A 26,605-nucleotide genomic window follows, 5' to 3' on the forward strand; every position below is an offset into this window, starting at 1 on the left:
CAGATCAGATCAGCCGTAGTCATTTCCTATTTTTATCGGAAATTCCCATATAATGCGCTCTTACTAGTTCCTCTGGTTCTAGGGTTTAGGGTTTCAGAAGATTCAATTTGCTCCGAACGAAGAAGAAGAAGAGTAAAGATGGCAGATTCTAAGCCCTCAATTTCCGCGCCCAACGCTTCGCATACGGCGGATGTAAATGGCGGGAATGTGGACCCCGCCGAAGCTCGGTTCTCCGATTTCTGCAAGGTTTTGCCCTCCAAAAATTTCAGCTCCGATGATACTTTCTTTTTCTAGCGTTTTCCTCTTCTTTGTTTGGTTGCGATTGTGAATTTCTGGAATCGCAGAATGGACTGGCTTTAGATGCGAAGACCCGCGCGGAAGCTCTGAAGTTGTTTGGAGAAACCAAGCATCTCTTGCAAACAAACGTGTCTGGAATTGGAAGCGGAACGGTGAGCTTTTCTCGGTTCCTGATTGTTGAAATTTGGCGGGAGATTACCGTTTTCTGTGTGGACTAAATGAAAATCTCTCTCTCTTGTTTCTTTTTATGTACCAGCCTGAGGAAGCAGAGCGCTTCTGGTTTGTGTTTATTTTGTACTCGGTGAAGAGGTTGAGCTCGAAGGACCGAGATAATGCCGAGGAGAGATCCGACGATTGCGGGGTTACGTTGTGCCAGATTTTGAGGGCTGCGAAGCTGAGGTATATTTTGATGTGGTTTTATTATGATTCTGTATAGTTTGCGGGTTTCGAATTTTAATTTTTTATTTATTTTCCGCAGCATTGTGGAGTTTCTCAAAGAGCTTCCTCACTTTATGGTTAAAGCTGGTTCAATCTTGAGCTGTCGTTATGGCACAGATTGGGAAAACAGACTCGAGGTATTGATTTGGTAGAGGTTTATGCTTACACGTTGAGAGGGCTGTGTCACTAAAGTCTTCTGCTTTTTCTTTAATCTTTTTTTTTATTTGGCAATTTTTGCTGATGTTAAGGAAAATGTGTTTATGTTACCAGGCTAAGGAGTTGCAGGCAAACTTTGTGCTCTTGGGCTTTCTAAGCAAGTGAGTACTTTTCCTTCTGTATCTCCCTCTATGTTTAAATGCCTTGTGTATTATTATTTCATAAATTGTGGGTTGTGAACTTTTCTTCTTTCTTTAAGTTATTTGCACATTATCGTTTGAAATCTTTATAGTTAGTCATGTCTTTTGAAGATGGCACCACAATGCATGAAGGAAATACAGTATTTTTCTTCTTTCCTTACCGGCACATTATCTATTTGTTTGCATTAGTGGGATCTTAGCTGTGGAAAGAATGGCTGTGGTGGTAGTGTATGGTTGTGGGTTTTGTGCTAACTTGTTTTAGCAAAGTGCCGATGAGTAGTTAATGGGTCATGGGTGGCAATGGTAGAAACAATAAAGTTTTGGTGGCACATAATTACTGTCTTAAGAGCAGATCAAAGTTCATGTAGGACAGTAGATTTTCTTAGAATATTCACTTTAAACTGTGGAGTTGAATAATGTAAATCGAAGTAGATATTTGTTTTGCTTGATTTCTTTGGTCAAAAGCCTTTTCTTTTAAAATTTTGTTTCTCAAGGAAAGCAGAAGCTTCTGATATTCCACATTTCAGGTTCAGAAATAAACTTTTTACTGGGCATACAATCAAACTTTATAGCACGAAAACATGTCACATCACTGTACCTATCCGAGACTAACTTGACTTTCTTTATCAACCATTATTCTTTTTCTTTAGAATGCTCGAGTTTGCTTTGATTATGACTGGCAATTTGTTGGTTTCTTTATCTGTTTAAGAACTAAGCAAACCATTCTATGATCATGCAGTGGTGCATTTTCTAAGAATTTGTTGCATGCTTTTGAATACTAAATTGTAAATACCCGAACCTTCCTCCTTAAGTCAATATTTTCTAGATCGCCTGAGCTCTATGGGAGATTAATCCCAATATATTTGCATTCTAACGATGCATCTGATTAATTTGCTTCTTAAAGGTTCTACAAACGAGCATACTTGGAATTCTTCTTGGCAAGTGATGCAAATATGGATAAGCAGTCAACTACTGGGAGTCCTACTGATTATCTGTCAGAGTACCATCGTTTTGGATGGTTGCTGTTCTTGGCTTTTCGCACACATGTATTCAGCCGATTCAAAGACCTAGTGACTTGCACCAATTGTTTGGTTTCAATACTGGTAAGTTGGAGACCTTTTTTTTAATCACTTTGGAAACTACTGGTAGGATGATAGGTTAGTTGCTTTACTAATGCATTGTGTATTGTGATTTCATTTCACAACATTAAACAATATATATAACTTTTAAATATTATATGCTATGCTAGAAGGAAGATAAGGGTCCAAAGCATTCATGTTGCTACATATAATTTTTGTGCTCTCTGCATCACGAATAGAATATTACTTCACATTTGTTATATTCCATTTGTAAAATGTTATAGCTTTCTATTTTAAAAAGTGTTTTCCTCTCTGCTTAATGATAATTCTATATTCTTTTTGCAGGCCATTTTGATCATTCATGTCCCTGTTCGTTTAAGAAACTTTAGCATCCTCGACTCTCCAAAACTAGGTAGTTTTCTTTTGGGTCTTTAGAAGTTCTAATCGATGGTTTACTTTTCTTCTCTTCTGAAGTGGGTTGATGTGGCACTCTTCTTTCTTCTTGATTCATTTGATCTCTAATTCAGTCAAAAAAGAGAACAAGGGTGTGGATTTGCTTGCATCACTTTGCAACAATTATGACACCTCAGAAGATGAAATAAAAATCAGAATGGAAGAGGCCAATTCTTTGATAGCTGAAATTTTGAAGAAGAAGCCCCGTTTGGCATCCGAATGCAAAAGTGAAAACCTTGAGAATATCAATCCAGGTTCATTTGAAAATTTTCTATGTCTAAAAGGAGTATCTATTATTCTGCTATTTTCTGTCATTTTCTGATCATTTTTCAATCTCTTCAATGCAGATGGATTGACCTATTTTGAAGATCTGATGGACGCATCTTTTTCATCCAATTTAGATATTTTAGAAAAAGATTATGACGATGCGATTCAGGTTAAGAGTGAACTGGATGAGAGGTTGTTTATTAACGAGGAGGACAGCTTAATTGGTACAGGGACTTTATCTGGAGGTTCTATGAGTACGACTGGTGTCAAGGTTTGTTTTCAATTTTAAGTTGCATTTCTCATTTCATGGAATTGTTTTGACTAGAGTCTAGATGCTTTCCATTTTGTGGTGGGAAACCCATTTGATAGGATTTTCTTTTCTATTATTTCTTTGCACAGAGGAAATTTGATTCAATATCTTCTCCAACAAAGACAGTTACAAGTCCTCTCTCTCCCCAGCGTTCTCCTGTATCTCATGGTAATCGCAGTCTTGGCGTTGCTAGTTCAAAGATAACAGCTACACCTGTGAGCACTGCAATGACAACAGCAAAGTGGCTTCGGACTGTCATTTCTTCACTTCCTGCAAAACCCTCACCAGATCTGGAACGTTTCCTAGTATCATGTGATAAGGATGTTACTAATGATGTGATACGCAGGGCACAAATAATACTAGAAGCGATATTTCCTAGCAGCACATTAGGTGATCACTGTGGGACTGGAAGTCTACAAAGTGCCAATCTCATGGACAGAATCTGGGCAGAACAAAGGAGATTGGAAGCACTTAAACTATATTACAGGGTTTTGGAGGCAATGTGTAGAGCAGAGGCTCAAATTTTGCATGCAACAAATTTATCCTCTTTATTAACCAATGAGAGGTTTCATAGATGTATGCTTGCCTGCTCTGCTGAATTAGTTCTTGCAACACATAAGACTGTCACAATGCTATTCCCCGCAGTGTTAGAGAGGACTGGTATTACGGCTTTTGACCTTAGCAAGGTGATAGAGAGTTTCATTCGACACGAGGAATCTCTTCCAAGAGAATTGAGGCGTCATCTGAATTCATTGGAAGAACGACTTTTGGAAAGCATGGTGTGGGAGAAGGGTTCCTCAATGTATAATTCTTTGATAGTTGCAAGACCTTCTCTCTCTGCAGAAATAAATCGTCTCGGGTTATTAGCAGAACCAATGCCATCTTTGGATGAAATTGCTGTGCATATTAATTTCTCTTCTGGAGCAGCCCCTCCTATACCTTCTTTACAGAAGCACGAGACTTCACCAGGTAGACGTCCAAGTGAGATTACTATTACTGACCCCTTCTTGGTGCAATAAATTGTGATGCATGAAAGAATTTTCTATCAGAAATCGTATTATCGTATTGATGTTATTTTTCAGGTAACAATGGGGATATGAGATCTCCAAAGAGATTGTGCACAGACTATCGGAGTGTATTAGTAGAGCGGAATTCCTTCACATCACCAGTGAAGGATCGTTTTCTTGCCTTAAATAACCTAAAATCAAAGCTTCCTCCTCCTTTGCAGTCTGCTTTTGCAAGGTATCAATATCAGTCCCGGGAAAAGCATTATAATTTTATTTGTACCATATTCTTCATCTCTCTCTACCTCCCTTTCTCTCTTTCTTTGGAATGCTTCCTAAGTTATAGTATTTTATGATATTCGTTGAACAGTCCAACACGGCCAAATCCAGGTGGTGGTGGGGAAACATGTGCAGAGACCGGAGTAAATGTATTCTTCAGCAAGGTATTAGACAGTAGACAGTATTTATCAAAAGATAACTCCATTTGTTCCACTAGCTCCAGAATTCTGAAAATTTTCTTCTAAGATTTCTCACGGTCTTTAGTCCTTTTTCTTTCCCTTTTTATTTTCTATTTATTTGGGAGGGGGAGCTAGAGTGGGGTAACTGGAGTTTCTTCATGGCAACTAGGATGAATGAAGTTCCATTTGATGACAGTTATATCCTAACTATTAGAGTACTTTTCCTTTCTTTTTTCTTTTTGCTTAATATGTAAACAATTTTCTAGCAGTTTTCAAGCAGCTGTTCTTTTGTAATGATGCTCTATTTTTATTCCTTTCATACCAGCAACTTTACTTTGTGATTGTCACACCTTTTTATTTTTATTGATTTGGAGTTTCTAATATTGTAGTTTGTGACACGAGTTTGTCTCTGAGTTTCATTAGGACTCAAATTTCAATGCTTTTTCTTTTTCTTTTCTTTAAAAAAATTTCTTTTGGATTCTGATTTCGGTAATCTCATACTTGTATCCCAGATTATTAAGTTGGCCGCTGTCAGAATCAATGGCATGGTTGAAAGGCTTCAACTATCTCAGCAGATCAGGGAGAATGTCTACTGTCTTTTTCAACAAATACTCAGTCAGCGGACATTCCTCTTCTTTAACCGCCATATTGACCAGATCATCCTTTGTTCTTTCTATGGAGTTGCAAAGGTCAAATATATGAATCTCTAACAGATTTTGGGAATTTGTTGTCAACATTTTTTGTTTACTTACACGTCTAATCCTGGCCTCCAGATTTCTCAGCTGAGCCTCACCTTTAAGGAAATAATTTACAACTATAGGAAACAACCACAATGTAAGCCACAAGTTTTCCGGAGTGTTTTTGTTGATTGTTCATCTGCACGCCGCACTGGGGTATGTTGCCTAATCCTAGTTCTCTTAATTTTCCATTTCTAGGCTGATCTAACCATTCTAATGATTTGCATTGAGCAGAGGTCAGCTCAAGATCACGTGGATATCATTACATTTTACAATGACATTTTCATTCCTGCTGTAAACCCTATTCTAGTCGAGCTTGGACCTGCCGCAACAAATATGAAAAGTAACCGGGTTCCTGAGGTTAACAATAACAATGACGGTATGCTTTTTTTTGCGTCCTGTTTTTGTTTTTGTTTTTGTTAGAGTTCTATTTGGTTCTTTTAGTAAGATTTCTCCATGCATTATTGGCTACTAAGAATATTGACCTGCTGAATCAGCTCAATGTCCCGGATCACCTAAAGTATCTCCTTTTCCAAGTCTCCCTGATATGTCCCCAAAGAAGGTTTCTGCAGCACACAATGTATATGTTTCTCCATTGCGGTCTTCCAAGGTATTTATTTAATTTTTAATTTTTTTCTTTTCTGGATCTGTGTTTTTGTTATTTATTAATCTTTTAATTAGTTGATCTTCCATATTTAACTAGTTGCTATGAGAAAACAAACAAGCATCACACATATGGCAAATACAAGATAAAAGTTTTATGTTCAACTCCAAAGTTTCGTATCGCATGAAACTTCATGTTTATTATATACTTTCTGTGGCTATAGCCTATATCAAGTCTGCACTGAAGTTTCAATGTTTTTGGTGGATACTTGATTTCCTTACTCGCACTCTATGATATACGTTTAGCTTTTCATGCATTCCTTGTTTTCCTTTTTCCCCCTTGAAATGGTATTTTACCTATAATGAGCAATGCAGTGATAGTTAGAGCATGTCTCTTTGTGCCCTCAACTTGCTACCTTTTGTAGATACGATCCACGGTATCAGTGTAACAGACCAGGGTGCATTAACAGAACTTCAAAGTTAGCTAAGCAAGCATATTTACTATGTTTTTGAATTCTGGATTTTGACTTGGAACTTATTTTGAAATGTTGACAGATGGATGCTCTGATATCAAATAGCTCTAAAAGTTATTATGCTTGTGTTGGAGAGAGCACTCATGCGTACCAGAGCCCTTCAAAAGATCTGACTGCTATCAATAACCGCTTAAATGGGCACGGGTATGATTTTGTTTATGTTGCTATTACTTTCTATTTCGGTTTTGTTGTATACGAAAAGAAAAAAAAAATCAACAATTTCCTCATCCGCATTCTCTTTTTGCAGTGCTCGAAAGCTCAGAGGCAGTCTTAATTTTGACGATGTTGATGTTGGCTTGGTCAGTGATTCTATGGTGGCCAACAGCTTGTACCTTCAAAATGGGAGTGCTGCATCCACATCCGGTACTCCATTGAAAACCGAGCAACCTGATTCCTAATTTAATGTCTGGCATACTTGGCCGTGTATGTAAATTCTAATCCTCAGTGCTTTTTATAATGTGTACTAGTTATAAGCCATGGTATGGGGTATTGTATGAGCGGTGAGTTATTGTAGAAAGGCCGCCACACACCCCCGTTCCCGTGTGCTGATGTATGTATTATAGGCGTCAAACTTGGAAACTATAGCTGCTCTGATCTAATGATTCAATAAAATTTGTTGTTGAGTTGAATCAACTCAAAATGTTGGGATATTTTTCCACTTAAGGTTAGATTGTGCGATATTCTGGTCTCGTTCACTTCGCGGATTCGAGTTTTTAATTTGAACTGAGATGTGATATTTTCAGAAAGATTTTCACTGTAGCAGAAAAAGTTAGATGTGACATTTTTTGAGTTTTTTTACTGTAAAAACCTAAAACTGAAAACTCGAATCGGTGAAATCAACGAGGCTTATGTGTACTTGGTTGGAGTAAACCGACTTACAACTAAAAGAGGGTTCCTTCTGTAGTGAGAAAGTATGCTATGACGTAAAAAACAACAGAGTTGATAAGGGGTTTCTTTTATTTATATATTTTTATTCTTGGAATGAGAGATTTGAATTTTATATCTCAAGGCGTGGGCATGCATTACCACTAGACTCGGCCTTTAAGCATATTAAAGAGGGTTTTTATTGCTATCACCCTTTTCTTTAAACATTTCAAAGGTTCCCTAGGAAGGTAGAGTAGAGGTGAAAGTTCGGCCGGTTCAATTCGAATGGAAATTTCAAGTCGGTCTTAAAAGGGAGAGAATCGGTCCAATCCGGTCTTAAAGCCTGACGGGCTAAGGGTCAACCCAGAAATTTTTAAGGCATTTAATTTTTTTTTTTTTTTTTAAAGAGGCGTTCGAGCCGGGCTGAATAAGTGTTGGAGCTTGTAATCTCAACCTAGATGAATAAAGAGATGTTTAGTCGGAGGATTTAAACCATAATTTGAATCATGGTTTATAGTTCGTTACAGTGTTCTCTCATAAAAAATACATGTATATCGAAAATGATTCTAATCACATGATTTTAATCCATGAACCAAATATCTCGTATTCGAGCTTGTAATCTGAGCCCAAACTAACAGTAGTGGGCCTTTGGCTTGCCAAATTAATTTGGCAGCTCTAGGTGGAGACTGGAGTGGCAAAGGCATTTTCTCACTAAAGGGAGAGGTGAGCGGGCTCATTCTTTTTTTGTCTTTTGGAGTAAGCTTTCCCATAATAATTTTTATTGAAATTTTGAATTATCACCTTCATGCGAAATTCGTTCAGTGTGGCATTTATCAAAGTTTGAAATGTCTCTCCATCTACCTTTGGACATTGACACGATAAGGAATACCGTGGTCTCCATGTTTTCTAAAAAGTTGTTTTTCAAGGAGAATATTTAGGGAAAGTCTATTGTAGGATCTGTACGGATTCTCTGTCAGTTAGAGCATCGTTAATATAATGTTATAAATGATATGTTAATCATAAATTTAACATTTGAGTGTAAAAAAACTCTCTAATGTAATATTATTTGTTATATTAAATTTGCTATGTCTTATATTTTGTGATAAATTTCTCATTAAATAAAACATATGGTAAATTTAACATTTATTTGTTATTGGTTGATATGTTTACTTTTTTTAGACTCAACACCGATGCAATAGCCACCACAGTGAAGCCACACTCTCGCAACCCCATCCATGGAGGCCTTATGCTCCAATGCTTGTTGTTGGTTGTTAATTGTTAGGGTTGTTTGCAACTCGTATGGTTTTGTTTTTTTTTTTTTTTTTTTTTTTTTTTTTTTTTTTTTTTTCCCTACTTTTTTTTTTTTTTTTTTTTTTATTGTACTACTTAGAGTGCGTTTAGTGTATTTTTTGGTTAAATTGTAAATTATTGTCATTTTATCAATATGCCCTCCTACATGCCTTGCACATAATGTGTTCTGTTAAAAACTTTGACAGAATTTCACAGAAAGGGTTTAATTACTTATGTTAATTTAAGGGTTGTTTTGTCAAAATTTAAAAAAAAAGATTGAAATGTAAAACTTGACATAACGTGCTCTGTTAAAAATTTTAAAGGGACAAATGGTGTCAGTGTTGGTGGTCATATAAAGGATTATTTTTATAAATACTCCTTAAATTATATATTTTGTTTCAAAATGTCCTTAGTTTTTTAAAATTGTTCAAAACGCCACTTAATGTATAGAAACATATCAAACAAATATCTTTTATATTAACTTTCATGCATAATTTTAACAGTTGACTGACGTGACACGTTATTAAAGATTAAAAATATATTTTTACAACATATATGCTTATTATTAAAAAATATTACTAAAAACTCAGGGCCATTTAATTTCAACTATTGACCTAAAAATATGTAATTTGAGTCGTCCATTTAAAGTTATTTAAAAAAACCCTAGAGTTAAGCATCCATCCATTACTCTCTCAGCACCGCCGACACCATCCCAATCGCACCTTCTCTGTTCGCTGATGACCTTATCAGTGCCGGAATGTTGTCGCAAGCATCGGAGACCAATCCCTCATCGTCTCCACCATCTCAAGCATCGCGAGCCTCCCACGAGCATTTGCCGTCACAACGACACCTTGTCAAATGGCGCTTAAACGCCCAACCGAACCTCTTAGCTAATGTCGTGATCCCTCCTTCCACTCACAACCACTAGCGCTATGTCTTTTCCGGCAAGCTCTGTTGCGAATCCCTGAGCCTATTCTTTGTGATCATTGGGAGGTGGCTTGGTTGGGTTCATGATTGGTGTTTGCAAGAAGGGACGTGGCCGGTGCCTTGTTGTGCTTCACTCTTCGGTGCGGCGTGCTCACAGTGGTGCAACATGGTCGCAGATGTGGTGGTGGTAGGGGCCGGCAGCACACCCATAGGTGTGAAAAAAGGGTTCTGCAAGTTAGAGCCAAGAAAGAATACCATTTTTAGGTTTTAATCTTTTTTATTTTTGGGAAATTTTATGTTTTAACTTTTGTTATATTATTTTAAAATTAAATTATTGTTATATAATTTTTAACTAGAATTGACTACATTTAATTAACCTTTTAACAATGTGTCATGTCAGTGAACTGTTAAAATTATACACGAAAATTAACGGAAAAGATAATTTGATATGTTTTTTATAGCCTCGTTCGTTTTGCTGATTCGAGTTGAGATGCGATTTTATGTGAGAGTTTTTGACTGTAGTAAAAAAGTTAGATGTGATTGTTTGTGAGAATTTTTTACTGTAGTAAAACTTGAATTTTAAACTCGAATCAACGAAACGAACGAGACTTACGAGCCGTTTTAAATAATTTTAAAAAATCATGGTGCTTTTTTAAAACAAGGTATATAATTTATTAGGTATTTATGTAAATAATCCCCTAAAAAATCCTTCCATTCATTTCCATCTAAACCCACAGACGGAAAAGAAGTTTGAAACTGGAAAGGGACAAATTAGTCTCTCTCACTGAACCCAACCTTAGCTTCAAGAAGGACATTCATGGCAGTAATCAGATGCTCTTCTTGAAGCTTAGTTGGGTTCAGAGAGAGAGAAAGACTGGTCATTTGGATTTTTTTTTAATTGGATAGATGGTTGAGATTAAAATATTCAAACATCAATGGTTGAGAGTAATTTAGGTTTATTTTATTAATAAAGTAATTTAGGTTTTTGAAAAAAAAAAGAGTGTATTGTGTAATTTTTACTTATTAATATTTTTTAAAATGATTTATTTAATAATTTGGGCATATAAAATACTAAATTTACCCTTAAGTAAATTTAAGAAGTTGATTACTAAAATTAAAAATTCAGAGAAAATATGCTAAAAGTTATTTATTTTATTTTATTTTTGACCGGTTTTGTTTTAACATTTAGGCCTGTTTAATTAGAGTTGATATGTAATTTTATATAAAATTTTTTTACTGTAGTAAAAAAATTAAATACGATTATTTTTAAAAATTTTTTAGTATAATAAAATTTAAATTGATAAAATTAACGTGAGCTTAATTTAAAAAAAAAATTTTAATACACTTACGTATTTTTTAATCGTTAAATTTATATATTTTTTAATTTTTACGCTAATTATGCAGATTTGGCGTACCGAATGTTCCTTTTTAAGCCCAAGAAAGAATATAGTTCTTCTCCCACAAGAGTACAGATAGTGCGAGAAGAAGAAAAGAGGAGGTGAGAGAAAGAAAGCTTTTTCCATGGCGTCGGGAGGAGTGGAGTGGCACGTGCGGCCTCCTAACCCAAAGAATCCGATCGTGTTCTTCGACATCACCATTGGCACCATCCCCGCCGGTCGCATCAAGATGGAGCTCTTCGCCGACATCGCCCCCAAGACTGCCGGAAATTTCCGGCAGTTCTGCACCGGCGAGTACCGAAAAGCCGGTCTCCCCGTTGGCTACAAGGGCTGCCAGTTCCACCGAGTCATCAAGGATTTCATGATTCAAGCCGGAGATTTCCTTAAGGTTCTTTTCTTCTTCTTTTCCTGCTTTTAATCTCATTTCTTCGATTTTAGTATATGAAGTTTCAATATTGCTAAAAAGTTAAGATCAGATTCTTGAGAATGAAAATCTGTAAAAATGTCATTTGGGAAAAAAAATGGAAAAAAAGTAATTTAGAAAAACCCAAGTATATGGAGAATTGATTCGGTCTAAAAATTGGAAATTGTTGTTTTGTTGTGTGCAGGGTGATGGTAGTGGGTGTGTTTCCATCTATGGTCATAAGTTTGATGATGAAAACTTCATTGCCAAACACACTGGTCCTGGTCTCTTATCAATGGTATGCATTTACTATCATTGACTAATGTATGATTTTTTTTCTTTTTTGTTAAATACTAGTTTAATTCCATACTGCACACATGAGTGTTATAAGTGAAAGATTTTAGTAGTTTAATTCTCTCTAATGGTCAGAACAACACTGCATATATACCTTATAGTTTTAGAGTAATTTACTATTGATTTTTGGTAATTTTGAGTAGCCAGCCAGTCTTATTCGAGTTGTGTTTCTTATCACAACTCAAATATTTTTTGCTACAGTGTTTTCTCTCACAAAAATTCAAATTCAACGTTTTTGCTATTGTGTTTTCTCTCGTACAAAAGTTTGAGTTGTGATTTGAGCTGTGAAAACACACTTTTAACATTCTGAAACAAAACACGTTGCGGGGTAAAAGTACAAGGCATCGAAATAGATAAAGGATATTTACATGTTTTAAGGGAATAAATATCGGATTTATGTTCAACTGATGTTATCCTATAACTTTGACCTCTCGTCAACGTTTCTGATTTCTTATATGGGTATTTAACTATTAACATGAACTGCTTTTGTCTTTCTGTCCTTGATTTCCAACTAAAACACATTCCAAGTTCTTGCTAACTTATTCATCTTTTTTTTTTTTTAAATTTTTTTAATGATTAGCTTACAAAGATGTCTAAAATCGAATCATATCCCTAACAATCCATTATCTAATTTCTGAAGACCTTTATGTTGACTTTTCTAGTGAAACTCTAATCATAATTGAAAGAGCTCGATTAGTGACTCATTGGAATCCCCGGATTTTTGAAAATTTTGGTATTCCAACAGCTGGAGATGATGCAATTAATATCCACAATTAGTTTTTCCTTGTGAAATTTTAACAAAAAGTAGACAGACCCATCTAAGAAAGACTTCTGTGTTGTGGTCATTTTTTTTTTTTTTTTGAAATGTCCCATCCTTATTTTTGGATAGCATTTGCTATGTATTTTTCTTCTAAACCGGTATCACAGATGGCTATGAAATATGCGGTTTTGACATTAATTAAATTATGAACTAATTTCTTTGCTCAATTCCGGTTTCCCAGTAAATATTCTACCTTAAGGCCATAAAAGATTAATTTTTTAGGCTTGTTTCTAGAACTGATTTTATGTGCTTTCCTTCCTCCTTTTCAGGCGAATAGTGGACCAAATACCAACGGGTGTCAGGTAATCAAATCTCTATACTCGGAGATGTCCATGTCCATGTCCATGTCCAAGCATGGAAAATATGCATAAAGACGCAATAATCTGCACATGACTATTATCTATAAACTGATTTTCACTCTTTGCATCTGTGTAGTGCATACCAAACTGGCCTATGTATGGTTTCTATTCTCTAAATTTTGTTGCCACATACAGCAAATCTGCACTCCCTTGGACGCCTTTAGTACAATATCCTTGCTTGTCCTACATGCATGATGAACTTAAAACAGCAAGTGTCGTAATCTTGTGTTGGAAATCCCGAGATTATCTTCAAATTTGAATTTGGATTTATTTGAATAAAGTTAAGTTACCAAAAGATAGGCATTAGTTGATTTTTGTTTTGTATTTATCTTATTTTCTGATTGTATTTATCCTTGTTAGTTAAGAGTCCTAAAAGTCGAGGGCTGGTTAGCAATTTGAGTTTCGCAGGCGGCTAGGTTTCCTCTATATAACTTTACTATGCGTTAATGAATAAATATGAGGTTGAAGTTTCAGTTTTATCTACTCCGAGCAAACTTGTTTGGACCTTTAGACAGGAAGGCCAGATTTAATAACTCAAAAGCATATAAACTGCAATTCTAGTTGGCTCCTTGCACTTCACTCTAAATGTAAATTCAGTGGGGGATTGAAGGGTGTTAACATTTTTTTTAATGTTTTAAGATTCTTGATGATTAATGTGAACTTTTTAGGCGCATGATATTGACCAAACTTTTTTTTTTCTTTCCTGAACGCAGTTCTTCATCACTTGTGCGAAGTGTGATTGGCTTGACAACAAGCATGTTGTTTTTGGGGTATGTACCATCAAATTCTGGTTATAAATTCAGCCTGAATTTTTGGTTTGATTAGTAAGGGGTTCGTTCCCCTATGAGCTTTAAGTTTATGTTGGATAGTCTTGAATCAAATTTGAAGCGAGTCATGGAGCCCGGTGAAAACAGTAAGGTCCTTTTCATTTTGTTGGTTCGAATTACAACTCAAATTTTTGTCAAATTCTAACTTTTTCTGCTACGGTTTTTTCTCTCACATGAATTCACTTTTTAACTTGAGTTGAAAACTCGAGCTAGCGAAATGAAGGAGGGCTAAATAGAGGTCATCCTTAATTCTGCAAGACCAACCAGATAAAACTCATAATTTTCTCTCGTGTCTGGCTGCATCGGCTGGTTTGCATAAATTTAGTGTAAAACTGAAACTTTTATTCAACTGTATGTTATATGTTCTTAGGACCAACTCTCTTGAGGTATTAAGCTTGTAGTTTGCATTTATTCAGCTGTCCTTGCTTGGTTGAGTTGAGTCTGATGATTCTTTTTGATATTGGATGCCTCCATTTCCACTATCTGTTTCATTATCCAAGACCAATAATTATTTACGAGCATCTGGAATCTTTTTCTTTATATATATATATATATATATATAAATATATATCTGAGTGCATATAACAAGTTATCCTCCGATGATCATGCAGAGAGTTCTTGGAGATGGTCTTCTGGTTGTGAGGAAGATTGAGAATGTGGCTAATGGACCCAACAACCGGCCCAAACTGGCATGTGTCATTGCTGAATGTGGGGAAATGTAAAATCCTTTTACAAACATTTCGTGAAAATGAAAAAGAAAAATTAACCCATAGTAGAGTTAATGTCATCAAGCTATTATTTTACTGTTGTTCCGAAACTGAACTACCTGAAATTGTAAGGATTATGATAAATTTTATTCTTGCACCCCCACCACTGTTAGCTTGGTTATTCTGGAGATGTTACAATTATAAAAAGATGATCTACCGGATTTATTTCTAGCGTCGGAGACAGAAGACATTCAAATATATTTTTAGGGCTGTTTAGTTCGTTAATTCGAGTTGATATGTGACTTTATGTGAGTTTTTTACTGTAGCAAAAAAGTTAAATGTGATTTTTTTTAGAGTTTTTTACTGTAATAAAATTCGAATTCTAAACTTAAATTGGTGAAATGAACGAGGTTTTAATTGAAAATTAAATTTTATCAGATAAATTATAAAAAATAATCTATTCAGATTCCTTATTGAATCTGAGCTTATCTCGAGAGAGGAAGAGAAGAAAAATAGTGGGATGAAAATTGTGTATTGTATTATTCTCATCTAGTCTGTACAGAGACAACTTCCTTTTTATATATCTAGGAAGTAAAATAATTGTAAAATAATATTACAACAGAAAGTCTAACAACTTAACAAAAACTGTTACAAAAACATTCTAGCTCAGCATAACTTGGCTATCTTAAAACTCCCCCTCAAGATGGACTGTAAATGTCCTTGACAGCCATCTTGGACAAAAGTGAGAAGAAAGAGGCAACTGGTAAAGCTTTGGTAAAGAGATCTGCCAGTTGACGTTGTGTCCGAATGGGCATAAGTTTGACAAACCCTGCAGTAGCTTGATCACGAACAAAGTGATAATCAATCTCGATGTGTTTAGTGCGTTCATGAAACGTAGGATTAGAAGCAATATGAATTGCAGCCTGGTTGTCACAGAAGAGAAGAGCAAGGGATGAGAGAGCAATGGAGAAATCTCTGAGTAATTGCTTTAACCACACTAACTTGCTTGTAGTGGCAGCCAAAGCTCGGTACTCAGCCTCAGCTGATGAACGAGAAATGGTTGGTTGTTTCTTTGTCTTCCAGGAGACTAAAGATTCCCCTAAGAACACACAAAATCCAGTGATTGACTTGTGAGAGTCCGGGCAAGAACCCCAATCAGCATCAGAAAAGGCTTTAAGTTGCATAGGAGATGAAGAGGAAAAGAATAACCCTTGACCTGGATGAGCCTTTAGATAACGTAGGAAATGGTGAACAGCTTGTAAATGAGGATACCGAGGCTTGGAAATAAACTGGCTCAAGCGGTGAACAACATAGGTGATGTCGGGCTTGGAGAGTGTGAGATAAAGTAGGCGACCTATGAGCCGACGATACTGAGAAATATCAGACAAAAGTTCTCCATTTGTAGCCGAGAGCTTTACATGAGGATCCATAGGGACCGAAGTAGGTTTGGATGCCAGAAATCCAGTATCTTCAAGTAACTGTAAAGTGTATTGTCTCTGCGAAAGCACTATGCCTTTAGTTGAGCGAGTAATTTCAAGGCCTAGGAAATACTTTAAATTTCCTAAGTCCTTGAGCTTGAACCGACTATGAAGAAAAAGTTTGAGAGAGTTGATAACTTCCATGGATGGCCCTGTGAGTATAATGTCATCCATATTAACCAATAAAGCCACGAAAAAAGATCCAGATCCTTTTGTAAACAAGGAATAGTCAGATTTTGATTGAGCAAAACCAAAGTGTAGAAGTGCTGCAGAAAACTTAGAGAACCACTGGCGTGAAGCCTGTTTAAGTCCATAAATAGACTTGTATAATTTGCAGACAAGCTTCTTATCCTGCTCAAGAATCTCCCCTTACTACGATATCCAAGTGGAGGATCCATGTAAACCTCCTCAAACAAATCCCCATTAAGGAATGCATTGTTGACATCTAATTGAACCATATGCCAGGAATGACTCGCAGCTAGGGCCAATAAGACTTTAACAGTCACCAATTTAGCTACGGGGGAAAACGTGTCTAGGAAATCCACACCCTCTTGTTGTGTATACCCCTTTGCAACCAGTATGGCCTTGTGACGTTCAATGGAACCATCAGATTTGTACTTGATCTTATAGATCCATTTACAACCGATGGTGTGTTTCCCTGGAGGTAGGGGAACTACAGACCACATCTTGTTGGCTTCCATGGCTTCTAAAACAGCTCATATAGCTTCTCTCCACTGAGGATATTTAACTGCTTGATGGTAAAATTGTGGACCAAAGTGGGATGATACGGTCAAGGCAAAAGTTTAGTAAGAGGGTGAAAAAGAGTTATAAGCAACATATTTGGATAAAGGATACTCATGATGAGAATGAGAGATGTTTGATGGATTGGTGAGTAAGTTGCAGTGATAATCACGGAGGTAAGATGGAGGTTTAACAGCTCGTGATGATCGTCTATAATTAGAGCTTGAGGGGATGGAAGTTGGGCTAGTGGATGGGAGGTTGAAGGTGACAGAGAAGAGGAATGCTCAAGAATTGGCTTTGGAATAACCAAATCAGGGAACAGATCAATAGGAGGTTCCAGAGAAGTCAATTGATGAAATGGAAAAACATCTTCATGAAAAATGACATCTCTTGAGACAAATACATGTTTAGACTGAATATCGAGTAGTTTGTATCCTTTAATGCCTGTTGGATAGCCAATAAACACACACAGCCTAGCTCTAGGCTGAAACTTAGTGCGATGAGCCTTTAAGGTAGATGCAAAAACCAAGTAGCCAAAAAGTCTAAATAAAGAGTAATCAACCTGAGACTTGTATAAGGCTTTATAAGGGGTCCTGTTTTGAAGCAACGGGGAAGGTGTCCGATTGATTAAGTAGGTGGCAGAGAGAACACATTCAGTCCAGTAAGTGAGTGGAATATGAGACTGAAAATACAGGGCCCGAGTAACGTTGAGTAGGTGTTGATGTTTCCTTTCTACTACAGAATTCTGTTGAGGAGTATCTATGCAGGAATACTGATGCAAAACTCCTTTTTTAGAAAAAAAAAATTAGCAAACACTAATTCCTTAGCATTATCCAACCTGAACTACTTTATTTTCTTATCAAACTGAGTTTCAATCATGTTGAAAAATTTGGGAATTACATGAGCCACATTAGATTTCTGTTTGAGTAAGAAACCTAAGTGAATCTGGTACAATCATCAACTAAAGTAAGAAAAAAACGATGCCCTGAATGAGCAGTTACATGATATGTCCCCCAAATGTCACAGTGAATCAAGTCAAATGGCAACATAGACATGTTGTTATTTGAAACAAAAGATAAACGTCTTTGCTTAGCTAAAGGACATATGTAGCATGGATCAGAATGGTCCAGCTTGAAACATTCCAACTGGTCTTTAAGCAGCTCCAATCTTTTATGAGATAGGTGGCCAAGCCTATTATGCCATACACAGGCTGAAACTGAATTGACTGAAAAAGAATTGATTGAAATTGAATTGAGTGATAGTGGTGAACTTGACTGCAAGGTGGTCGAATCAAGAATGTAAAGATATGCCATCCTTTTACCCCTGCCAATCATCGTCTGACTTTTGGCATCCTGGACCAATTTAAATATGTTTTTAGTTGAAAATAAAAAATAATCTTGTAGACCATTTTTTGGTGACTTATACTGGTAATCGAAAGATGTTCGAATATGTTTTTAGTTGAAAATAAAAAGTAATCTAGTAGATTTTTAGATTCAAACTCTAGCGACTTGCACGGAAGGCAAGAAACAATCGATCATTTTTTAGTTAAACATAAAAAATAATTTGATACATTTATGAAGGAACCGACACTAAAGACTAGAAAGGGTTATCTATTTTAGACTAGGATCATTTTTTAGTTAAACATAAAAAATAATTTGATAGATTTACGAAGGCAGCGACGCCAAAGGCTAGAAAGAGTCGTCCATTTTTTAATTGAACGTTAAAAAAATAATTTAAAAAAATTATGAACAATAATTTACGGGTGCGTTTGAAATTCGTTCCAAAATAATTTTGTTTTTTGTATGAAAATGGAAATGAAAATATTTTCAATCTCAGACAGAAATCATTTTTAAAAATACATTTGGTAGTTTTTTCAAGAGATTATTTTTTGTATAAAAAAATCTATGAATGTCTTCCTCTCTCTCTCTACTTGAGAGAGGAGAAAACGGAAATAAAAAATGAAAAACGACTAAAAGTCGTTTTTCATTTCTCTTCCATTTTACACTAAACTAAAAAATCGTTTTTATTTCCGTTTTTTATCTTTAATTGTGTCAAACGCCGTTTCTCTCTTGTTTTTATTTTTTCTTTCTCAAAAAATGTAACAAACAACTCCAAACACAGCCATCATATTCTTCTATAGTGGAGATTGGCCGATGCCCACCAGTATCGATGATTGGATAGCACCTTACACCATCTGGTAGATTCCTAATGGTAATCTTGTAGATTACCTTTTTTACCAGTTCGTTAAAATATATATTGTTGACCTAGAGGGGTATGAATCCGAAGCTCAAATGTCAATCTTAGATTAGATGTTCTCAACATTGTGCTCTGAATTCTAAAATTTAAATTAGATTTATACCCTTATCAGGTCGTAAATCGACTATTACCTTTCATAGCTTAGGAATAATATAATCATCAAATAATAATTTCACAAATCTAAAACAAAGAGTTGCTTGAGGCTGTAGACTGTAGAGGTGCCACAGTCTCACAAATCTTAAAATTAGTTACTGAAATCACAAATTAGTTCAATCCAGGGGCACCATTTCTAATTTCTAATTATTCAACAGGCCAAAAATGTGCCCTGAACGACGTCGTTTCAGTTTTTTTTTTCCTTTTTTTTTAATTCATAAAACTAAATAGTTGGGCGAACAAGAAGAGAGAGAGAGAGAGAGAGAGAGAGATAGAAGTGAGTGGAATTGGGGCAAAAATGGCGTTTACACTACGGAGCGTGAAGGTGCCGCCGAACTCGGCGAGTCTGGAGGAAGCTCGTCACAGAGTTTTCAACTTTTTCAGGACGGCCTGCAGATCCATTCCTTCCATCATCGGAATCTACAACCTCGACGATGTCGTCACCGTGTCCCAGCTCCGCTCCACCATCGCCTCCGAGATCCGCAAGAACTCCTATCTCACCAACCCCAAGGTCTCCCCCTCTCTCTCTCTCTCTCTCTCATATATATATATATATATATATATTTTAAACTTAATGTTCATACTGGAATTTATTCATGAGATTTTAGGGTTCTTAAATTCTTTGGACTGTGACTTCAATTGCTTAGGGTTGGTTTAAGTTCAAGGATCGAACAATTCCAATGTGAAATTGCTGGAATGACATTATTTACAATTGGGTTAACAACATTTTTTTATCAGTATATTTGAGTTTTTTTTTTTTTTTTTTTTTTTTTTTTTTTTTTTTTTTTTTTTTGTGGTGGGGTGGGGATGGTGTAGAGGAAATTTATATTGATTCAACTTTTGTAACAAGTTAATTCCCGAATCAGGTGACATACTTCTACATTTTTTTTTTCTTTAAAGTCTTCTCGAATGGAATGTATTGAGTATTTTCTTCTTGGACTTTACGCAATGGCATAACCACAAGGTTATCTTTGGGGTGGGCCGTTATAAAGAGTTGTAGTACTACTATCATATCGTTGAGAACATATTTGCCTAAGATCTCTTGGTCTAGTGGCACTGGGGGGTTACGGGTTCAATCCCGTGTTGTATAAAAAAATATCATTGAAAACATATTCGTAGTTTGGTGGAATTAAGTTCCACCTCGTGGTTTATTGTTATAGAACATTTTGGTAAAAGCAAATCTTATTGTGGCCTGGTAGGTTTCATCATGTTACTCAAGTTATGAAAACCGACTTGTAAAATTTCTCAATGATAATGTGTAACAGAAATGTAACTTCCCCGCGAACTTAGAATGATTAGATGATCTTCTTTTCATTGTGATTAGATGATCCTGCTTAGTTCTAAATTATCATTTTCATTAAGGGAGTTAGTCTGTTTGGGCCATGGGTGTTATCACCTCTTGGTGCTTGCTTCTGATGTAGGTACATGTCCAAGTGTTGGATTATTTAGTTCTTTGTAATAGCGGTAGCGATAACAGTGTCACCCGTGCATCTTATTAGCCTAAATGTGAAGTGAGGTTTCGTAAAGGACAGAGTAGTCGAATCATAAATTACAAGTAGGCCTATATAAAATCATTTCTTTGTTAAATCTTGGTCATACATTTTTGCAATGTATTTTATAAAAATTACATTTTTTTTTCCTTCTGCCGGTAACTGTTTGTTTTTAATAAAATTTGACTGTCACTGTATAAAGTTCTTGAATTTTTTTTCCCCAGTTATGGCAAATGAATTTCGGCTGGGTTCATTCCTACTATTTGTAAGATCCAGAGATAAATTAAGCCGCTGGCCGCCCATGTCATTGTCACGCGTCTTACAAGATGCTTTCAGTTTTCCATGTAGGCACAAAAAAAGTGAGAGTTAATACATGAGAATAGTTAAGCAAAATTATAATCAAGTTCGCATAGTATCAGGGTGCATGCAGAATCTTCCTGTTTTCTACCATCAAATACATAGATTAACAGAGGTTGCGTATTGGCAGTGTGCTTCATAAAATGCTTCCTGATATTATGCATCTGGCTTATAAATGGCCCTCGCCGTTCTGATTGTATAAATCTGCAGGTGATTGATATGCTACTCTTCAAGGGAACAGAAGAGTTGAATAACATCTTGGAACACGCAAAGCAGCGACATCACCTCATCGGACAATATGTGGTGGGTAATCATGGGCTTGTTCAGGATTTGGGCACCAAGGATCAGGGCATTTCTAGTTTCCTCAAAGATTTTTACAAGAGCAATTACTTTTGAACAAACTTACTTTCTGTGGTTGTGCTCCATTGGAAATTTTCTTATGGGAGTGGAATTCCTAAATAAAGATGTACTTGAAATTGGTTTTGTATCATTCTGTTGGATATAGATCTTTCCATCGTTTTCTCCTGGTTTCTTCGTTTAAAACCATGTTTTTTATATTACATGAAGCTCCTTTGTTTCTAAACAAGCATTTTTCCAAGTATACTATTGCTGGGATGAGACGAGCAATATTTAGGTAACCATAATTACTGGACATGAATTTTACATTTATCAATAATGATGCAGTCATTATAGTTGATCCCTTTTTGGTGGTGTCAAAGAAGAGTTGAATGTCTTTGTACCCAGAAACGGCCCCATGTCGATGAGAAGAATTCTAATGAATTCATTGGGAAGAATTTAACCCCTTGGGCCTTGATCTCAGGTACCAAGACTTCTTATTTGTTTATATTCTACGAGTAGATCATATGGTATGCCTAAAAATGCAGTATTTTAGACTTCTTATTGGTCAAAAGGATATTAATGGAGAGTAAACGGTAAAAATTGAGAATCATATACTCTTAAGAGTAGTTTAAGCAATTTTCTCATTTTTCCAGTGTCTACCAGAATAATTCTAAAAGTAAAAAAAGAAGAAAAAAGTAGTTGATGAAATGAATCCTCATTCTAAGGAAAATGTGATGAAATTCATTCTTCCTTGAATATAAAGAAAGAGCCCTATAATAGAGCTTCTTACTCTTATTGATAGTGTATATTTCTTAGAGCGTTAGATATATCTAAAGGATGTATGCAATGGGAAAGGATAAATGATAGAAAACGTGAAGAGAAAAAGAGAAATGTATTCATACAAGATTTAGTGGACGTTTTGGTTGATGGATTCAGAATTATTTTTGATTTACGTGTATTTTTTATGAGAAAATATTATAACAAATTATGAATTATGATTTGAATAATGACATGAATTTAACAATTAAACAATTATTTACTTATCAAACTGTAAATACAGAAAGTGATAATTACACGGAACATTAACATTTCTCACAAATAATTAGAGTGTGACAATGATTTCCAAAATAAAGGTCACTTGACACTTGGCGTAAAATGGATGCATATTATTAAGGCTCGTGAACTTTGAGATCATCCAATCATGCACTTAACATCGGGTTGGGGATCTAATTTTGAGAGATGGGTGAGGTTACAACCGTGGTCCGTACGCGCACATCTTCCAATCAACCAATGACAGCGCAGAATCATTCTGAGCTGGCAAGTGTGTGAGGGAGTGTCCTCTACTTTTATTCTTTTGTTAGGCGCAGAGGATCTTAACTCCTAGGCTCTGTTTATTTTGTTGATTCGAGTTTAGAATTTGAATTTTTTTATAGTAAAAAGCTCTTATAAATAATCACATTTAACTTTTTTATTACAGTAAAAACTCTCACATAAAATTATATCTCAACTTAAATTTTAAACTCGAATCAACGAAGTGAACAGGACCTCAAAGATTAGCTGTATTAATGTTATTTTGTGCCAGCTCAGCATCTCTCAACACAATTATTCTCACATAAAATTATATCTCAACTTAAATTTTAAATTCGAATCAACGAAGTGAACAGGACCTCAAAGATCAGCTGTATTAATGTTATTTTGTGCCAGCTCAGCATCTCTCAACACAATTAACAAAAAAGAAAATTAAACAAAAATAGTTCATGTCAAAGCACTTAAATATTAAAGAAAACAATTAAAATAAGGATATTTCTTGGAAAGTGGAGGATTTCTATAGAAAAAGACGTCTAGAGATTGCAAGGATCCATACGTGTCTACGCAGACTCTCTCTCTCTCTCTCTCCTCCCCTCACTTAATCCAATGACACAATTTCTAGAGACAAACAAATAAAAAAAAGTTCAAAAAGAAAAAAAGAAGAAGAAGAAAATCCAATAATATAATACGATAAAACTGATAATCCTTGTCCTGATTATAGTCCTCAGAGAGACCTGGTGGGCTTTAGTTCAAATTGAAGGGAAGTAATTTTTCAGAATCGAAGCCTTTTTTTTTATGATTTAAAATTAAATTTAATCAAAATTACATTATAATTATAATAAAATACATGAATATCTGAATGGATAAAAGTACATATAAAATAGGGCATTCTATCATAAAAATCTCATTATTTATCTTGATTTTTTGGGAGGTGTTAATTTGGCTTCAAGTTTTTCTTTTGTAATTCTTAAGTGGGGTTTCTATTTTATAAGAGTTTTTCTGATAATACTATAAAAATAAAATACGATAATTCTCTACTTTTAATGCATTTAATTTTAGTTAAATTTAACGATTTAAAACTGACTTTAAGAGAGATGTTGTATAATAGAAATTCTGATCTTATTCGTTTTATTGATTTGAGTTTTTAATTCGAATTAAAATGTGATATTTTTTGAAAATTTTTAATTATAATAGAAAAAATTAAATGTAATATTTTTTAAAAACTTTTAACTGTAAAAATTTAAAATTAAAAACTCAAATCGATAAAATAAACGAAACCTCTCATACTTTATTTGTAAATGTTATTTTTTCCTCTTGTTTTCATCTTTTATCTGTTTGGTTTGGTAAAAGACAAAGAGGGAAGCACGGACTCATCACGTGCAGCTTGCCATCCCTTACTTTTTCATTGCCAATAATTACTCTAGTACTCGGTGGTCATGGAAAATATGATGGATATATATATATATAATTTTTTTTTTTTTTTTTTGGTTTCCTGGAGATACGTTGTTTGTTAGCAAATAGCAATTGTACCCCAAAAAAGGGCAAATTTCCTTTCCTAAAAGAAACCCCATTTCTCCATTTCTGACACAATTATGTTATGAGTGAATTACTATGCTGAATGCTGTATTTCTGGGGAAGGAAAAAAAATTTCTCTCCTTTTCTCTTTTTTGTTTCCTTTTTCTCAATAAGGAGCCCTACTTACTGAGTCAAAGTTTGTCTGAAATGATCTGTTCATGAAAATACTGTGTTGAGCTCAACAAGATTAAGTGGTCAAGCAAGCACTTTGCTTTGAATCTTCTCATAAGGTTTGAAAATTTTGTTTGCCCATCTTCTTTGGATTCATTTTAAAGTGATAAAGTTTGTAAATTTTTTGGGTGATTTTCTTTCTTCTTGTTTATGGTAAACTAAGAAAATTGAATTGTTTCCTTGTTTGCCATTTTGGCCTAAAGCAGTCATAAGTACTCACAAGAGGGTCAACCATCGAATCTGGTCTGTGTTGGGAAATACGTAGAAACTGGGAAGAGTCCTCCAATGGCTGATGCCAGTCCTAGGACTGATATTTCTACAGATGTGGATACAGACGAGAAGAATCAAAGGGTAAAGCTATTTTTTCACTTTTTTTTTTCTTTTATATAATTTTTATTATTTACTTTTTATGTACAATGAATCCATAAGTAGTGGTTAGCATATTTTGTTTTGCTCATCTGACATTTGAGCAACTTATTTCGTTTGTGCAGTTTGATAGAGGTCAATATGGTATTGTTGGTTTTGACTCCAGTGACAGATCAAATGATAAAACAGATCAGAAGGTGATATTGTTTGGGAGTTTTAACTTTTATAGTACTAGGTTACCAGTGTGGTTGAATTTATTGGAATTGAGATCATGACCGGTTGTTTGATTGTACTCCGCAGACTCTCCGCAGGCTTGCTCAGAATCGCGAGGCGGCGAGAAAAAGTCGGTTGAGAAAGAAAGTATGTCTCCTATATTTCTTTGTTTCTTTGTTGTTAATGTTTATAGTTTTTAGCTAAAATGTATCCTGAATTGTATTTCCAGTATTGCACAATATTTTCTTATGTTAGTCTAGAGGATGTATGGTTCAGCTACGCTGTTTGATTGGTTCTTCTCTTTTTCTCTATACGAATAACTAGTGTCTGAATTATGACTAACTTTGTTCAAAGAGTTTTTAGGATGGTTCAGTTAATAAACTGATAAGCCCGATAAGCCTTTGCTTAAGCAGGTGTATGTTCGGAAAGGCAAGAGGGAGTAATAGGAAACCAAAGTTATGAGCTAATCTGGCGTAAAAGCCCATTCGAAAGCTCGACTGAACTTGGGAAATCTTGCCTAGTTAGGACTTCTTCCATTTCCCTCAATAGTTGAGTCTAAGATGATGAATCTTCACTTCATGTGCTCTTCTTCTTGATGTGATTTTAGGTTTTAGAATCTGTTTAGAAATCCATGTGGCTGGTACACGTGTTAGATAATTCAACAGTATAGAAATGTCGTGGGATTGTCCATACTAATTGTCTAAAAGTCAGCAATCTGCTATTTAGTTGCGACATTTATGTGGAAAGTCCTTAAACCAGGCTTCTTGAACGCCTCTCATTTTGGCAAGGTGGTAGACATTTTTTTTTATTCATTAGATAATGGACAATTTGAAACAAATAGAATTATCTTGGGAGAATAATGTGTTTTTGTTTATCATTTGAGGAAGACTCGCATCCTTATGAGTCAAAAATAATTTTAAAGATGAAAAAAAAGGTAGCAAGGGTTTATGGACGGACACATCTAAAAATTCAGATACTTAGGGTCCGTTCACTTCGCTGATTCAAATTTGTAATTCGAGTTGAGATGTGATTTTATGTGAGAGCTTTTTACTGTAGCAAAAAAGTTTGATGTGATTGTTTGTGAGAGCTTTTTACTGTAGCAAAACTCGAATTCTAAACTCGAATTGGTGAAGTGAACGGGGCCTTAAAGTACCATATAATTTGACTTTTAATAGATCTTGTTAATTGGTTCTAGATAAGGTTCTTTACTCGTGAAAAGGCTTAACCAACCAACTTTGAAACCTTACACGACCTTGTTTCTGGTCAAACTTCAATAACCTAGCAAACGTTCAACAGGCTGGCATAAACTAAAGTTTCTCTTAAAACTTCTCAACCTGATTCTGAACATAACCAAAATGAGCCTAAGGCTGACTAGTATGATACTTCTTGCGTTGACATCTTGGGACTAGTTACTCTCCCTTTATTCAACTAATGATAGGATAAATAACTATCCGAACGTAATGAAAACAAAAAATTGATACATCATTCAGCAATAGTTAACCGGACAAAGGTGTGGTTTTGCATTGATTGATGGAATCAACATTTTATATGCTATGCATGATAGGAAGAAAATGGTGAATGAGTTAGTTTGCCCCTAGTTACTCTCCATTTCTAGGATGAGGAAACACATGATTTCAGACTCTGGTTGTTCACATGTTGGAAACAGTTTTTTTTT

At 35.2% G+C, this 26,605-nt stretch overlaps 4 protein-coding genes across 7 annotated transcripts in view; all 4 read left to right on the forward strand.

Annotated features, from left to right (window-relative positions):
* Positions 1-7,168, forward strand: LOC21406724 (retinoblastoma-related protein). Of its 2 annotated transcripts, none has more exons than XM_024165307.1 (18): positions 1-246; positions 345-449; positions 554-696; positions 776-872; positions 1,006-1,052; positions 1,996-2,194; positions 2,516-2,582; positions 2,698-2,877; positions 2,971-3,161; positions 3,290-4,181; positions 4,283-4,442; positions 4,575-4,647; positions 5,175-5,351; positions 5,436-5,555; positions 5,634-5,778; positions 5,897-6,009; positions 6,558-6,679; positions 6,783-7,168. In XM_024165307.1, exons 1-18 carry the CDS (start codon positions 139-141, stop codon positions 6,931-6,933), a joined length of 3,090 nt encoding a protein of 1,029 aa, XP_024021075.1. In that variant the 5' UTR covers positions 1-138; the 3' UTR covers positions 6,934-7,168. The 2 variants fall into 2 exon arrangements, with proteins under 2 accessions (XP_024021075.1, XP_024021076.1); XM_024165308.1 differs by having other exon boundaries at positions 3,290-4,169.
* Positions 7,169-11,037: 3,869 nt separating this feature from the next.
* Positions 11,038-14,741, forward strand: LOC21406725 (peptidyl-prolyl cis-trans isomerase CYP22). The gene is made up of 5 exons (XM_010097682.2): positions 11,038-11,401; positions 11,622-11,714; positions 12,860-12,892; positions 13,663-13,719; positions 14,388-14,741. The coding sequence occupies exons 1-5, from the start codon at positions 11,138-11,140 to the stop codon at positions 14,496-14,498; spliced, it is 558 nt and encodes a 185-aa protein (XP_010095984.1). The 5' UTR covers positions 11,038-11,137; the 3' UTR covers positions 14,499-14,741.
* Positions 14,742-19,357: 4,616 nt separating this feature from the next.
* LOC21406726 (NADH dehydrogenase [ubiquinone] 1 alpha subcomplex subunit 6) lies at positions 19,358-21,544 on the forward strand. The gene is made up of 2 exons (XM_010097683.2): positions 19,358-19,622; positions 21,169-21,544. The coding sequence occupies exons 1-2, from the start codon at positions 19,410-19,412 to the stop codon at positions 21,352-21,354; spliced, it is 399 nt and encodes a 132-aa protein (XP_010095985.1). The 5' UTR covers positions 19,358-19,409; the 3' UTR covers positions 21,355-21,544.
* Positions 21,545-24,104: 2,560 nt separating this feature from the next.
* LOC21406727 (transcription factor TGA2.2) overlaps positions 24,105-26,605 on the forward strand; it is an 8,037-nt gene continuing 5,536 nt past the window's right edge. For 2 of the 3 annotated variants that reach the window (XM_024165379.1, XM_024165380.1), the window contains exons 1-4: positions 24,105-24,410; positions 24,558-24,702; positions 24,843-24,914; positions 25,018-25,077. In XM_024165379.1, the coding sequence (XP_024021147.1) occupies positions 24,637-24,702; positions 24,843-24,914; positions 25,018-25,077 (198 nt within the window). In that variant the 5' untranslated portion in view covers positions 24,105-24,410; positions 24,558-24,636. Of the gene's footprint in view, positions 24,411-24,554; positions 24,703-24,842; positions 24,915-25,017; positions 25,078-26,605 lie in introns of all 3 variants that reach the window. The other variant, XM_024165381.1, reaches the window with a different exon arrangement.

This window comes from Morus notabilis, unplaced genomic scaffold (assembly GCF_000414095.1).
Source record: "Morus notabilis unplaced genomic scaffold, ASM41409v2 Scaffold179, whole genome shotgun sequence".
NCBI classification, from domain to species: Eukaryota; Viridiplantae; Streptophyta; class Magnoliopsida; order Rosales; family Moraceae; genus Morus; species Morus notabilis.